Below are 17,145 nucleotides of genomic sequence, written 5' to 3'. Positions count from 1 at the left end.
TAGTGCAAGCAGGAAGTTATAAAAATTACAACAACAACAAAATGCTAAGTCCATGTATTCATGAAAAAATATGATGTTCTAGATTAATAACAAATAAAGAATCTGTGATGTTCGGACTCAGTGATAGTAAGAACTAAACCAATATACAGAAGTAGTAGACAGTATATTTCATGATCTGATATTTCCATTTTTAACAAATGGAGAAACTAAGGATGGAAACAAATAGTACAAGTTGCCCAAGGCTATGCAGCACATCAGTGATGAACCTGGGAATATATTCCAGATACTCATCTACCCAACAACGCCACTTCTGTCTGTGACCTGTGCCTGCCTCCACTGCTCGAGCTTCTTGGGCTGCACATCTACCACAGTGCCCAAGTGCAGACCTCCCGTACAGCCACGCAGTGGCACGGACATCTGGCCTCGTGAGAGATATTTCTCATGTCTGAGATGCGTTGAGAAGTGCATCAGGTCACCAGACTGCTATTTCTTTGAGCTCACTGGTCCTACCTTAAGTGCAACAGGTCATGGTTTTTAGGTTAGCTATTGATAGAAGGCTGCTGCCTTCAATGTGGCACATTTACTTAGTTGAAATACAGTGCTTCCTGTCTCCCTTCTAAATGAGACCTAAGGCAGTGAACAAGAGAAACTGTAGTACCTTGTAGCAAATGCAGGAAACACAGGCATGGCTGTGGAGAATACAAGGTGAGAGCCTCACATCCAGTGCCTCTAAATTGCCATTTTGCATTTTCACCATAATTGTTTTTAAATAGCTGAAGAGGGAGACTTCATCATACTTTCTGAACTTCAACATTGAGTCAGACAGACATAGGGAGAGCTTGGAGGAATAAGTGAATATTCTGTAGAGCTCAGTACATATTTTTTCAAAGTCCAGAAGTAAAGTCCAGCTAACTACAAGAGATACGAAATGTGACATCCATGAAAGTATCAGGAGCCCAGTGTCCCTGAAGATCCAGTTATCAAATAAGGTATCAGTAGTTTGATTTACAGTATTTTTTAATGGGTTGGAATACCACAGTGGCCTCCTGTCTGGCAGAGAGTAACATCTTCTCCATCCAATTAGTGCCAAGTGGCATCTACCTTGCTCCCAACTTTTTTAACTTTTGCATACAAAAAACCACAGAAGACATTGCTATCCCTTCTAATCATGCCATGTTTGCTTTCTGCAGGTGAACGGCCGTTTGAATGCAGCTGGCAAGGGTGTAACAAGAAGTTTGCTCGCTCCGATGAGCTGGCCCGCCACTACCGTACTCACACTGGAGAAAAGAAGTTCAGCTGTCCTCTCTGTGAGAAACGCTTCATGCGCAGCGACCATCTGACAAAGCATGCCCGTCGCCATGCCAATTTCCACCCAAGCATGCTCAAGAGGCGAAGTGGAAGCAGCTCAAGAACAGGGTCTGTCAGTGACTACAGCCGCTCAGATGCCTCAAGTCCAACGATTAGTCCTGCCAGCTCCCCATAGACCTACCTGCACTGGATGTCAGCACTTTGCCTCTAATACCTAATGTGGAGTTCTGTTTGTGTTGCACACATTTAAAAAACTCTTGCTTCCCATCCTCAGCTCCCCATCCTGCTTTTAAAAAAAAAAAAAAATCAGTAAATAGCTGCCTCCCACTGCAATTTCCAGTCAAATTTTCTTTACCCAACCACGTAAGTGGCTACTCTAACCTCAAGACTTACATGTCCCACTAGTGACTCCTGCTGTCTCAATATTTCATACATTTTGCAACCATTTACAGATCCTGTTGATTATTCTTTATAAGAAAATAAGAAAATCTAAAAAAAAGAAAAAAATCCCACTTAGTTCACCTCAGGTGTCAAAGTAGTTTTGTAAGACCAGATTGCACAACATGAGCATACATACACTTACAAATCAACTGTGTTGGATTGTGCCCCTCTTCTCCTTTCTCAGGGATGGATATTTACGTTACACAATAATTTCAATGAAGACACACCCTAACCGCAGCCTTACTCTGTAAATATATTTGCACTCAGAAGTTTTTTGTTAGATTCTTTCACACACTGGGGAAAAATAAAAACAAGCAAACAATACAAAAACCAGACCAGTACTGGAATGTAGTACCAGACTCTTCCATTGTTTGTTTTCCTGATTATACACCTACACTGGGGAGTGTCCAAACAGGAGTCTTGCCTTTCGTCAAGCTGCCTTCTGCTTTTGGTAGCAAGCCATCTTTTCACTTCATGCTGAAGATGCTCCAAAACCAAATTCCTATTGCAAAAATCTCTGGGAGGTTGATAAACTTGTTTGTTTGTTTGTTTTGTGCTAGATAAAATTCTGAGAAAAAATTCTAAACAAGATGCCTTAAGTAAATACCTTAATCATGATGAAACATATTTACACTGGGTAACATTTTGTTGCAAGGAGGCATGGAATCTCAGAGACATTCTGTCGTCACTTTCTCCCAAGTTATTAAGCTCTCTGCACTGCCTGTTCAGTATGGGACCAAGAGAATATTAAAATCAAACCACACTGACTTGAACAATTGTCTTCATTAATTTTTCTTTTTCTTAAATGAACTATGGTAATAGCATAGCTGAACCAATGCCCAATAAAACTTTTATCAAGGTACTTACCTACTGTACAGCTGTATCTTAGCAAGACAAATTGGCTAAGACAGAGTTTCTTATCCTGTTGCATCACAATCATGGTCACTGATAAAAGGAAGTGAAAATTATAAACTATTTTCTGACTGGAAAAATAAATATGCATTTTTAAGTTTTAAGATAAAATTGTATTTTATTCCAGTGCTACTACAAGTTTCTCAAAAATACACATACCAGCATAAAGTGCTCTCATTTCTGAATAACTGCTTAATAACAAAAAGGAAATCTTGGCTACTTGTTAATAACTTTCAAATATTTGACACTAGATAAAACACTATGAGGTAGATTTTTATGTTTTGTATGGTAGAAAATACAGAAAAAGACCAGAAGCATTGTGATGTACTGGAGACCTCATTGGCAGCAAACACACTTTCTTTGGTTTGACTACATCTGATGGTGCATATTATAAATTCAGGTCCTTTTGATTCTGGAATTTTTTGGGTTTTATTGTTTTTACTGTAGGGTATAAATGCAGTTAAGTGTAGCATGGTGAAAAGAAACTCTCTATGCCAAACCTGCTGTTTGATACCAAGTGAATGCCTCCACATTCCGGATGAACCTATATCTTACTTGCTGCTTTGCATTGATCTAATTTTGCAAGTTTTTATTGTACTGTACGTTAGCTGTGAGAGGCTAATACAGTTTTCCAGGTAGTTTCATAGGTACTTCTGTAATATTTACATTATTCCTAATACTATGCTTTCTATTAGTTGTATGGATAAATACTTAAGAGACAGTTCAAAGTTCAGATATTTCAGTATTTTTTTCATGTTGATTTGATTCAGATTCCACCTCTATAAAATCACAGTTTTTGCCTTTTGAATTGGAAGTCATGTGAGGCACAATTCTACTGTTTCATTCCACAGAAAATGAAAGAACATGGTAAAGTTTTTTTGCAAGACGACAAATATTGTTGCGTTTGTGTGGTAAGTTGCCTTATCACTGTTAGGGGAAAGCCAGATCTGTTTGCCTCCATAGATTTCCTCTTTTGTTTTTTTTCCTTTTATAAAAATTTCATCTACCAAGATACACAATTTTAACAACTTCATACAATTCAGATAACAGTTATTCACATTCCGATCATTTCTGTGACTGCTAAAAGTGCTCTTGTGTTGTAGTTAGTGAGGAGGCATTTAAGATACCTAGCTGAAGGAATTCTACAGGTCAGCTGTGTCTTGTGTACATACTTTAAAACAAATCATAAACACATTTCTCATTATACCTTAACAGAGGGATATGGGGGTGAAAAAAGACAAAATTAAAAAGAGACCTAAGTAGCAGCAAAAATCATAGGCTTCATGATCTAAGTTCAGTTTGTTATAAAATAATGTTTTCTAGCAAGAGCATCATTTAGTCTTTAGCAAAGGAGGAATCACTCCAGTCCAATTATTTAGGGCATAATAATTCAGCATGAATCAGTAGATGTATTACAAACAAGTTGTTTTAATAGCCTGGAGAAAGAATATTTGCATCAGGTTTTATTAGTACTGAAATTATAGGATATAAAGATTATGGGACAACCTATTCCGAGTGACACAAGAACTATGTAATCTTAAACAGTAAACTAAGAATTTTATGTATATTGCTCATAGAGGTTACTAATAATTCTTCAAAAAAACCCCAAACCAAAACTGGATCAGAGTTGAATTTCCAGTTCAGCCAGTTCATCTAATTAGAAGGCTATGAGAATATATATAGCCACCATAGCTACACTTTCAGGAAATTCTCTGAAATTTGTCATTAAAACTTTTCTTTTTTTTTTTTTTATACATCTTAGCTGTAAATACTTCAGAGTGTGTTAGGCTGACAGTCAAATTACTGTGTTTTAAAATCCTGGCTAGAGTTTCAAGTATCTCCATTAACTGTTTAATACATGATAAAATGTATTTTAGGATAAAATTATGAATTCCAAACCAGTAGCAGTTTCCAAAACTGAATGTGAACAAAACCTCTCAACATTTTCATACGGAAAGACACTGTTTGGGGGTTTCTAGCATCTGCTGGATGCTAGAAAAGCAGCATCAGCACCTGCAAGGTCATAAGACTCCATTGTCATGATTCTTCCTCCTGAGTTTTGCAGATATGAGAAGTCTGAACAGCTCAAATTATGTTTTGAAAGCTGGGTGCTTATCCAAACTAACCTCCAATTTTTACCCTTTTATTGGTTTCACCCAGCGGTGTAACCTAAAATAGTCTCCTAGCATAGCAACAAACATTGCACACTCAGGAAATACTGCTCTGGCAAGGTGCAGATCTCTTCACAGTCCTCCGTTTGGAGGAGTGCACGTCTCTCCTTCTGCCTCCTCCTTTCCCCATGCAATCTGTTGAGGTGAATCCCTACCAGCTACAAAATTGTTCAATTTTCTTTTTTTATTTCAGAATATAACAACATGTTTATTCTTATTAAGAAAGCCCTGATAGTTTGTTTTTCTCCGGCCATCATTCTAGTTTCCTCTGTACAAGTTGAGCTTGACTGCCTTGCTGTAGGAAACAGGTGCAAGTTAAAGTCATCATTTCACTACCACCACTCAGCTGAAACTAAAGATGCTCTTAGAAACTCATTCACCCCTTCCATTACCTCATCCTGGACGAAGGCCTAAAGTGCATTAATGGGCACATGAATTCAGTCTTCATCCTGTTTCTTGGATAGCAGTCCTGGTAAAATGCTGGCAGCTAGGTTTTATTGTGAGAATTGTTTATATCTGCGAATTAATTGTACCTTGCTTTTTAATATATGCATAGTATCTGTTTACATTACATAACTGTAAAGGTATGTATTTATAACAAGTCATCAGAAGCCTCTGTTTGATGGTAACACCTAATTCCTGTATGTATCCTACTGTTTTTACTGCATTAACCCTTGCAATAACTTTTAGCTCTGAGAGCCTCCGTATGCCTTTAAAACCTCATTACCTTCTATCCAGATGTTCCGTGCTTTCTGAGTTTCATGCAGCCAGGCAGTAAAAGGCTACGTGAGGAGCTTATCTGTTTCTAGCTCTTCACATTGACAACTGCTTCTCTCCAGTTCTTTGCCATGAGTTCTAGAACCTGTACTGTGTAAAGTCCATTGTGGTTTTGGGGAACATGTTTTGTGAAGAAAGAATAAGGAAAATGAACTCTGCATACTTAAAGCTTGCTTTTTCATTGCCATTTGATTTACTAATTTCATGAGGTGATGCCTACAAATTGACTTTCAGGTGCTCTTTTACTCTATTACACCACCTTTTTGTGCATTGGGTGCTAACATATAGTCTATGTCATTGGTATGATGGACGCCCATATTTTCAAGTCTTTTGGGGATAAAGCTATAGACTTAGGCAGAAGAAGATAACCGAATTATACTTGTTTACCCCATAAGCCAGAATACAGAATACAAAAGCCCATCCACTGGTATAGGGTTTTTTTATATATATATATGTATATGGATTTATATAAGCAGATGCACATACATATATAAATGTATATATGTGTATATTGTGTAGTACATGTGTGTATACATAAATACACAGCATTGTGTATATACTACACACCAAATAATGAAGGGATGTCTACAGAGTAAAAATAGGTATCCATTTCATGGGTCTGAACCAAAATCCTACATCTGAACACCACTGCATATGGAAAGTTTGAACCTGTTTTTTGAGATTTGTAGTGCAATTTAATCTCTGGCTACAGCTGCAGTTATCTGTGTAGATATGCATACTGGGGGACATGTGTGTGCGCGCACATGTGCTTTTTCACAAGCGCATGCCTTTGTGGGTGACAGAGAATATGTGTGCCAGTAAGTGTGCACGTGTTTACAGATATACTTCCAGCTTTGGTGAATTATAATGTTACCAGTGTCATCTTCCCTTGTACAGTTTTATCAGCAGCACATGAATGCTTCTGTGGGTTACTTTTCAACTCTTTAAATCACTACATTGAAGTATTACAGTTGTACAATTGTATGTTCATCTATTCTTGCTCTGCTGTAACTTTATGTATTTTGTACTGGATAGATTATATATTGTGATAATGTCCTATGCAACAACAATAAAAAAGGGAAAACAAAGGAAAAAGGAAGAAAATTAACATGTAAAATATTGTCTTAACTTGTATGCATGATTAGTGATGTTTACATTTTCCAAAATAAAACTTATAACTATGAAATATTTGTTTTCTTTTAATTTCCATCTCTATGTAGCAGTTAAAAAGCATCAATTGTTAATATTTCTGCTGTTCATTTGAGGCTTGATATCTTGTTTGATATATTGAAGTTTCACACAGTGCTATTGTTTTAAATGGGATTTTTTTTTAATCACTGAGAGAAAGTTTCTGTGATGTTTGTTTTGTACTCACCTCTTGCTTTAACCAGTATTTTATAGTTGTATAATGAAATTCCTTTCTCAAAGCTGGTATATACTGTGTTTTTCTTTACAAGATGGTTATAGATTAATATGCATGACTTAAAGGTCAGAGACAGCCATCCTTTCTTTCAAAGCCCAGTTCTTTGCAAATTTCTGATACCATCTCCACAAGCGGCATTGTCCTATCAAAAGAGTAATTTAATCTCACAGCACCCTGAAGTGTTCTTTCCTAATTTTAAAGATGAGGAAATTGGCACACAAGAGATTTGAGTGACTTCCTCGAAGACATGAGGCCATGGCAGATCTATGCCTTTATCCCCCTTTGAAAGTAATACCACACCCCCAGGAAAACAATTTTGTGCCCTATAATTATTATCTGTCTATAGAACATTGTAACTGATTGCAACAATAATTTAAAATAGTGGACTATGGTTGAAGGATGAAAGCTAAAATATCCTTACTAAGCTAGGAGCAATTGTGGTAATTACTTTAAAATTAGCGCATTTTCTTGTGCAGGGGTCATGAAAACTGTTCAGAGCAAGTAACTTGGAGAGCCATTATCATTAATAGCAGGTTTCCCCATGTATTCATTCCAGTGTTGAACTGTCAGTGCTATTCATTATCTCTGACGATGCGCCAGTTAGCTTGTGCATCTGTATGTGTCTATGATCAACTGCTATTTTAGAACTTATGCAGGGGAACTAGCTAAATCGCATAAATGCTTAACTATGTTGATGCAGTATTTAAGGGCTTGTTATCCAAGAATAGTGTACTCTTTGGGCATGGAGTGGATAGCCCTGACTCTTTAATAGCAAACCCTCACCTGGAACAGAAGACAAAATGTGTATGTCCAGCAGAAAACCATAGGTTTGTTTCATTCTCTTCTAACATTAGTGTGATGTGGCCTCTCACTGCTTATTCTCAATGTCTACGTTATAACTGGGAAATCCCAGGCAAAGGACTCTCTGAAACATTCAGATTGTAAGAATCCTCAGGCAAAAATCCTGGTAAATCATCTAATACCTGAGTAAGTTGAAGTTCCATTGCAGACCATGTGTGTCAGTCTGTCTGCTGAACTTCTTCCATTTCAGATCCACTGAAGAAATTAACATCACCCTAGCCCTGGCAGTCTTTCCCTTGATGCTTCTTCAGTTGTCTTCTCAATTCACAATTCTTCGTTCATTTTTCAGCTTTGAACAGACAGGCTAGGCAGCTGCTTTGGAAGTCCAGTTGCTTTTCAATAGTTTGTTCCTATGGAAAGGGTGTGATATATCTAACCTCTGTCGCTACCCAGTTTCTTGGCCACTCGCTCTATCTTAATTCACTGTGTGTACTGGGGGGAAGGTGGTGAGAGGTTCACTGATGCTGGAGAAAGTTGATACAGCCTCTTGCTACTCTTTTCTGTGAAGGAATGAGTCTGAAGTTTCTTCAAAATACAAGTTACAGAACACTTGTAGGCACTATTAGCTTGTGAAAATAGGCTGCAAAGAGTAGCGTTTCTGAACTCTTCCTACATGAGTGATCCGCCTCATGTTTGATAACAGAAGAGCAGTCAAAGTTTGTTTTTTGGCTTTCTAGAAGAATGAAAAGAGAAACAAATCCTTCTAAAATGATATGCCTTTTCAATTTAAGTATGGAGCTGTTGCCTTGGTACTGTAATGTTACGTGCCTCCTCACCCAGACACCCACACTCTGAAACGTGTGTGTTAACGCATTCTCATCTGCAAAAGAAATTTCTCCACGGTTGCTAAATTTATGCGTTTCTGTTTTGCCCGTGACTCAGCATTTACCATGAAATGCTCATGGACTTGGCAGTAGTCCATCAGTTCAGAAAAGAAGTGATAATACTGCTAGAATTAGGATAGGATTTTCCTCTTTACATTTACTTGTATATCATTTCTGGCTTCAAAGTAGTCCACCTTAAGGTTCATTGCCCCAGCTTTTCAAGGAACCACACCCATGGCATGCTTTGCTAGCTGACTGCAAGAGATTCAAGTAACATAAATATACAGTCAATGGAAACAGAGAGAAAAGCAAGAGAAGATGGAGATTAAAATAAGAAAGAGGTGAGGACAATGAGACAATCCAAGTGTTTCTAGCAGCTGACCAGAAAGGCTCATATGGCACCAGTATACGCATGGGGCTTCCTAAAGAATTTCAGAGCAAGTAAGCTAGACAGAATCTCCAAATACCAGCGACTGCATCACCTTTTCTAAAAGCAGTAGAGGAGGGAGCTAAGTCAAACAGTAATTCAAGCAGGTGGCAAGCACACATATCTAGCTAGCCACAATTTGTTGCCAGTGCAGCTAAGAGTATAAAGAAAGCGATTATTTTAATAGATTTCTCAATCCATGCACTAGACAAGGGAGGGGAGTCTGAGACATCTGAGCAGCAAGAGGGAAGAGGGAAGCATGAATGAACACCGGCTTTAGGAGCTAGATTTGTGCTTTGGGCAACTCAGAGAACAAGATTACATTAAACAAGTCTGGAGGAAAAAAAAAAAAGAGCGAAGAAAAGAGATCTGAGAAAACCTGAGTGGGATTTTAGGCAAGAACAGGCCCCAAAGCTCTGCTAACAAAACCTAAACACTAAGCTTAGCAATAACTCTACCTCACCAAGAGAAAACAGCTCAAGAGTATAATTGCTGCCTCAGCATAATCGTAAATAAAGGATCAACCTGTCCTACCTGGTTGACACTGGTAGGAGTTAAGTTTAATCTTTGGCTCCCACTGGCTGGAATAAATGTTCAAGAGGAAAAGAGGGGTTGGCACCAGGGGCTGGGTGAGGAGAGGCTCTGAGACACTACTGCTGGCAGATCTCTGCAGAGCTGACATTTCTCTACTGCGTCACTGGATAAATGTTCCTGCCTGAGCACACTGCAGCAGGTCTGAGCCTGCTGCACTATTACTTGTAAGGTACACTCCAAAGGCTCGCAAAGGTTTACGCTGCTCAAGCTGGCTTTTTCAGAGCTAGCCCAAGTGTTCTTCCCAAGGCCTAGGCGGTACAACTGGTACATCTTCCAGAGGGAAGATGCAATATGCCAAGTGGATGGATAAGAGAACACCATTGAGAAAAAAAGGCCCAGTTGAAGGAGAAGAGAGATTGTGCTGATTAGAGAGAGTTTCAGGCGTATGGCAGCATAGTAAGAGGAATGAGATGAAAAAATGTGGGAAACAGAGACAAAAGGTGTAATAAATAGGGAAAGTAAGGTAAAGAGGGGGAAGATAAGTATAGAAAAATGAGAAAGGAGTATAGGGTAGAGCAACTTTAAGTCATTTTCTAGAGAGAAAAAGAAAGGCCTAAGGTGCAAAATCCAGCAGGGGGTCTAGAGGAAGGAGTAAGAGAGCTCATGTGGTAGCATTTCCAACAGACTAGAAGGCAAGGCATATCAGCGTGTAATAAACAGGACTGTGTGTCTTTAAGAGACCAATGTTTGTGTTTTCCCATGCTCTTCTATTGTGGAAATAACTTTCAGAGTAATTTCTCTGATCCTGGAGACAAACTGAACAGACACAAAACATAACAAAACAAAATAGTAATGGGAAGAGAGAAATTCCTCCCTCCCCCTTCCACCAAACATGTATTTTAGGTCAGCGATCTGAACGCACTCAAAGTCTCGGAGTGGAAGAGAAACAAGGCACAGACCAACCATGTTGTTTGGTACAGACTTTTTGAATCAAGGTCACCTTCACCACCACTGCATAAACAGTTAAAACATGACTGTTACTTTGAAATATTTCCCCAGCCTGTTACTTTGAAATATTTTATCCAGTCTCTTTGGTTAAAAGTCTTACCTTCCAGATTTTCTGCAAACAGTGAACTGCAACAGGAGTTTTCTGGCTTTTTTAAACTTCAAAGCTTTGCACTTCAAAGACCCTGCAATTTTTCTCTGAAGTCTCATGCCCCACCCTCTGCAAAAAAGATGTTAGTTTGGGACTCTCTCAAAATGCCACATTTGGAAGCTCACATACATCTAAAAATCAACATCACAACTATGATCTTCCCAGAGGGGAGAAAAGAGATGGGCAGCCGCACAGGTGGCTGGCCCCAAACCCAGACTGTATCAAGACTTCTTACACCAACATGCAGAATCACCGCTGATCAGACCCAAGATGCGTCCATTTTCTCTGTTTCTTCCTTTAGCCTCTATTACTGGTGCTGAGAACTACCTCAAACCCGGGATATTACAGACAATCAGGTACCATGAAGTTGTACGGTCTCGTTTAACATGCAACCTTTTTGCTGACTTTGGAAGTCATAAAACAAATCCAAGCTTTCCCACTCTGGGGCTGCCATACAAACTGCTGTTTGCAGCCCGCTGGGAGGAATAGGATGACTTGACAGGAAGAAGGAAGAAGAAAGTTTTGTTCAGGATTGCCAATCCATCCTGTGCCGCCGCAGCAAGCCCTGTCCCCAGTTTGCAGGGCCAGGGCTGAGGGAGACGCCCGTGCTGCCAGGCAGCAGGCATGGGCTGGCTGCAGAAGGCAGAAGAGGTTGACAGGTCCCTCAAAAGAAATGACCTACATCCACCTTCCTCGCTGTGGGAGAGGGGTGACTCTCGGGCTGAGGGTTTGAAAGCAGCCACTGCACTCCTCAGCTTCTGCAACTTTCCCTGAAGACTGGATGAGGAATGGCTTCCCATCAATGTGCCCTCGCAAGCAGCTGTACTGACTAACCCTGGTGAGAGAACAAGAGGAAAGCGAGGGAAGCAGGAACCTTGTGGAGGGTGGGACTGTCCAAACAACAAGACTGGGTAAATAATGAGGCCTGGCTGTTGGCTTCCCTTTAGGAAACCTTCCATTCAGGCTCCACTGGATATTTTTGGACTCCACCTGTCTATTTTTAGGAGGGATAATTAGTGCTGAAGGAAATAAGGAAAAAAAATCAAGCTTTAAGTCCACGCATAGAAAATCTGGCATTCTCCACAAAATCACTATGATTAAGGAAGAACTAAAAAGGAAGGGTTATATTTCAGGAGTAAAAATATGCTACAAGTCACTGTAAAAATTGAATGTTACATAGTGTTTGCTAAGAGAGGGGAAGCATTTCAAGAAGACAGCACTTCACCACTTAACTGTTATTAAACAGGAGTGAAGGCACAGCTGAATGCTCAGCTTTAAAACGCAGCTGTACTCTGGCTATGTTTTTGTATAGCTCTTAGCTGTGCTGAGGCTCCCAGCTTCTCTGCTTGTTTTGATCTGGCTTTGGGAGGGGCTGGCCAGGACCTTGAGAACAACTGGCACAGGCTCTGTACAGTTCTGTGCATGAAGTTACGAGTAAGAGAAAAATCACAGCCAAGTTACATAGCCCTCTCACCAGGTCCTTAAAACAATCTGCCTGAAGTACAGGGCTATCATAAGGCTAGAAAATGTGTTTTATGAACTAAGATGGGAAGTTCTCAGAAAAAAACCCCACCCTCTTGCATACAGGAGCTGAAACATGATGGAACGTGTGCAATGCTTTCAAAATTCAGCTATTATTTTACTGATAGCAATGATTTAGATTCACATCCCTCAGCCTTATGACACAGTCTTTTATCAGTGTTAATGTTAGCATTGCTTGTAGAAGAAAAAAGCCTTTCCCCAGTCGTTGGAGGCTTGGCTCCTCTGCATCTTCTGCATCTTGCAATCAACACAGACGTGAATTGCATCTTTGCCCTCCTCCAAGGAAAAACACTCTGTGCTGCCCACTCATCCCTCCCCTTCCCCCCCCAGCGGGTTCGGGGGGAGAAATGGACAAAAGGTAAAAGTCATGGGTTGAGATAAAGACAGATTAATAAGACAACAAAGGAAATACTACTACTGCTGCTGAAAATAATGAATATGTAAAATAAACTATAAACAATGCAATTTTTCTCACCACCGAATGACTGATTTGCAGCCAGTCCCTGAGTAGCAATCGCGGAACCCAGAAAATTGCAAAGTTTGCGAAACTCCCGAAAAAGACTGAACTCCTGGAAAACAGAGGATTCAAACCCATGGAAACAAGAAAGAGCAGCTTCCAGCCTGCTGGTCAGCCCCCATTCATAAACTGAGCATGATGTCTATGTTATGGAATATTTCCATTGGCCAGCTTGGGCTAGCTGATGGCGATGCTTCCCCCCAGCTCCTGCACACCTGCTCATTCGCTGAATATGGGAGACTGGAAAAAGTCCTTGATTTCATAGCAACAACTGGAAACATCACTGTTATCACCATTCTTCTCATACAAAATCCAAAACACAGCAGCTACTGAGAGGAAAATTAACTCCATGCCAGCCAAAACCAGGACAGAATTATTCAGTACAATGTTACCTTTCCTGCTTGATAAACACCTGCCCCCATGTCTCTAATTACACAGAACTTCTTTGCAAATGTGTTGGATGAAGATCTGTTTATTTCTAAGCTCAGGGAGGTAAATGTCACCTCCCATGAATGATAAAATAATAGGAATAATAAGGACATGCTACAGAGTGTCTTTTCTAACGGATAGTATTTCTAATTTTTAAAATGTTTGCAGATGTGACAGGGAAATGAACATTTAAACTGCTTGTGCTAGCCACATTTTAATGACATGAAGCACTGTACAGTCAAAGGGATGCTGATGCATTTATATTTTGCATTTGCTTTCAATTACTTTTGATAATAAAACATTACAGCAGTATTGTACACAAATCTTAGAAGCCCATATTCATGAGATATTTATGCTACAGCTAATGAGCTCCTGGCTTCTCTGATAACTTCCTCAAAAAGCAAGAGTTATTGTATGAACAGCAGAAGCCAAAAGCAAAGTGGACTGGCTGCAGTACAGGTTTTATCAGTTATAAAGATACATAAAACCTCCTCTTGACTGTCCAAATCTAAGTCAGAGGCACAGCAAATACCTCAAAGGCCATCAGAGAGCCATAGATTCTATTGCCACAGGTGAAATGAGCTCAGTGAGTTCATCCAAATGTCAGGTGACAAGTACCTAACAACAGCCACTGCCATCGACATCTGTAGGTAGATACGTATGCACAGAGCTGACATGAACACAGGATGGGAACTTTCCTCCTTAGCCAGATTCTGCTCCGGATGAAAGATCTGGAAGCTGGAGCATAATTAGTGCTCTCTGTCTATAAGCACAGCCCTGCCTTAGAGCTGCCTTCCTTCATGGATGTGTCCCACTCTCTCAACCCTACAAATTCTTTGGTTCTGATGGCAAATTTATAACATGCTCAGTAACATATTAACCAGCCTTTTGCAGTGTTGGTTACTATATTAAATCCCAGCTAGAACCCAGAAAGTCTGGAAAATTATCAACACAAGTGATGGTGTCAGCTTTTCGAAAAGAATGGGCTATGCAGCTGTTTAAACCTTGTTGAAAAAGTCAGGGAGTAGTTGGTTATTTTATGTAGTCACATATCCATAATATGAGTCCATGTTGGGAAACAACTTCCTTTTCTCTCTGCGATTTCTTAAGTTAAAAAACTTTCTTTAAAGAAGAAAAGCAACATTTTTTTACACGAACCCTCTGCCAACGTTGAAAATCCCCTAGATGACACATTTGCCAGTTTTATGTTTTCCTGGAATACTGTGCAGCAGACAAGAAGTCAGTAACAGATTTTACAACCAACTCTGATACCAAATTAAACTCATGATTCTTCTCTGTTCACATAAACTATGTTGTTTGGAGAGCGTTACCCATGAGCACTGCAAAGCGAGATAGAGGAATTTTCCCCTGTAATCACATTCCCATCACTTACTAATTCCTACGTTTTGTACTTATCTTCAAATCAAGTTCAGTTCTAGAGCAGAGAAATCAAAACTCCTCCTGATTGTCTAGGCAGGAAATTTGACTTCAACTCTAACAGGGCTCTTTGGTATTATATTTATCAGTATGCCAAAACTACTGTGCTGGGGACACCTATAAGCAACAGAAAGTGCATCTGAAATGGCAGTTGTGAAGATTTGTCTTTCTATGCTGCCAATATTCGCTATGGGGCAGGAGCACCTGGGGACCTTTCGGGGCAGCTCACACAACTGAAGACCAGCTGGGACAGAGCAGCTGACAGATACTGAGCTGACAGCAGCATCTGCCTCGGGAGGAATGAGGTTTGATCTAATCCAATCTCAAATGGCATGGACATGGACTTGTGGAAGCAAGGCTCATCTGTGAGGTTTAACAACAAATTTCACGGGGCCAGACTGGATGCTTCCTCTCTGTAACTGTGCCAAAGAGCATACTTTCTGCTCCTACCTGTCTTACATAGGCAGGGCCTTATGTAGGCAGCATTTTCTGGTCTACCTATGGTAAATATACTTATATACTTACTAATTAAGATGTATTCATAACTGGGTCCTACACTCGCCACTGCCATTTGCTCCACCTCCTTCCTACTCCTGTCAATTCAATGATCAGAGTTTTTTATTGTAAGTGGCAGATGAAGCCTAATGTGTGGTGTTTTACATTTCAAAAAAACTTGAATATACCATGATTTAAATGCTGTAAGAGGTATGGATGCTTGGGTCTGCCTTGCTTTCATTCCAGTCACTCCAATAGTTTTCAACCTTTGTGGGCATCCTGAAGGTGATTTGCTGTAGAATGAAGAAAGCAAATTCAGTATTATTCTGCATAGCACTGAGACACATGACTTTTCTATTCAGATGCTTCTGTGACCTTCTTGAGTGAATGGAGTAACATTTTTCTGTGCAGAAAGACAATATTTTCGTCTTGCAAGTGTAAAATGGGGCACAACAGAGGGAGGCCAGGAATCCTTTAGGAATCTCTCCAGCCCCAGGAGCTCAGGTAACTGCCTTGGCCTTTGCTTCAACAATCAGATTGCTCTCAGATTTTATGCTGCACATAGCTAAACATCTGGGCAAATGCTATGGTCACAGTAATAGTAATCATGTTTTTGTTCATTTTTTTGTCTTAGATAGGCAGATAAGTTTAATATCACAACGTCCTTATATTTAAGAACCATATTCCTACAAACTAGTAATACCAGTTAAGAAAACTCTTCAGCAGATGCACAGATTTGAGCAAGTCTATAACCTCTACTGAGTTAGGTATGCTGACCCTTCCTTTCTCTTCTGTCTTTAGGTACAGTATGTTTACACTAGGAAGAAAGGAAATCTTAGTGGCAGGTGGGCATATTAGTACATTCAAACCTTTGAGATCTGCAGAACAGGTAGACATGGTCAAAGATTTTTTTTATCTCCCCTCTCAAACTATTTTACTATCTGATTTGTCCCCAATTCGAATTCAAGATGATGTCAAACAGCAACTACTGAAGGTAATTGAATGCTGTGAACAGAGGCACGATAATAAAACGGTTAATATGGAACTTGAATCAAAAATGAAAGACAGGTAAAATAAAAAAAAAATCAGTATTATGTTATAAGAATAGGCCCTTTCAAACCTTTTTAGATTGCTTGAAAAGATAAGAAGTTTAACTGATAAATAATCAATCACCAATCCACTGTCTCAAGAGAGGATCAGCCCTACGCTAACTAATAGTTTTATCAGTCACCAGGGGAATGTGCTTGAAAGAATTGTTAATAATACTAGGAGAGTAAATGATTGGATGCTAATACAGAGTAATCTGAATTGCTCAGTAAACTGTGTACAATCAAACCAGGTGTGTTTGATACAATCAAAAATAACTCAGACACTTAGGAATAAATACAACAACTTGGCTATACTCACCAGATGGAGGACTGTAGCTCAGGAAGCAAGGACTCTGAAAAACACTAGGTCAAAGAGCAGCTGAACGAGAGTTCTTTTTAAATCTTGTGGCCAGAAAGAATAAAGACATCTTTGTGAATAAATATGCAATAATGTCAGTTTGGAAATAAACTTGTACTGAAATGTTGTTGCTATCAATTCTTATATAGAATCAGAGACTACTTCAGAAGAGAGTCTGTCTAATACAGTCTGCAGCACAGTCTGCCTGGATTAATTCTTGTTGGAGCTGGAGTGTGTTTCACAAAAAGCTTTCAGTCTAATTCAGATATCTGCAGTTCATGGGAGATGTTAAAAGGCTGGAGGAGACTTGAAGCACAAGCATGAGAAAGATTGCATTCCAGGAACTGGAAATATGCCTTTGCAACGGCCTTGGAAAGCACAGTATGCTTAGCCTGACACAGAGAAGGTTAAGAGATGGCCCCATCAGAGGCAACAAGCAATTCAA

General features: G+C 39.6%; 1 protein-coding gene across 1 annotated transcript in view; it reads left to right on the top strand.

Annotated features, from left to right (window-relative positions):
- Positions 1–7,036, top strand: part of KLF13 (KLF transcription factor 13) — a 40,436-nt gene extending 33,400 nt beyond the window's left edge. Inside the window, exon 2 of the mRNA XM_009935850.2 lies at positions 1,191–7,036. Coding sequence (XP_009934152.1) covers positions 1,191–1,483 — 293 coding nt within the window. The 3' untranslated portion in view covers positions 1,484–7,036. The remainder of the gene's footprint in view (positions 1–1,190) is intronic.
- Positions 7,037–17,145: the final 10,109 nt, after the last annotated feature.

Source organism: Opisthocomus hoazin, chromosome 10 (assembly GCF_030867145.1).
Source record: "Opisthocomus hoazin isolate bOpiHoa1 chromosome 10, bOpiHoa1.hap1, whole genome shotgun sequence".
In the NCBI taxonomy this organism is placed as follows: domain Eukaryota; kingdom Metazoa; phylum Chordata; class Aves; order Opisthocomiformes; family Opisthocomidae; genus Opisthocomus; species Opisthocomus hoazin.
This window is presented reverse-complemented; position numbering and strand designations above follow the sequence as displayed.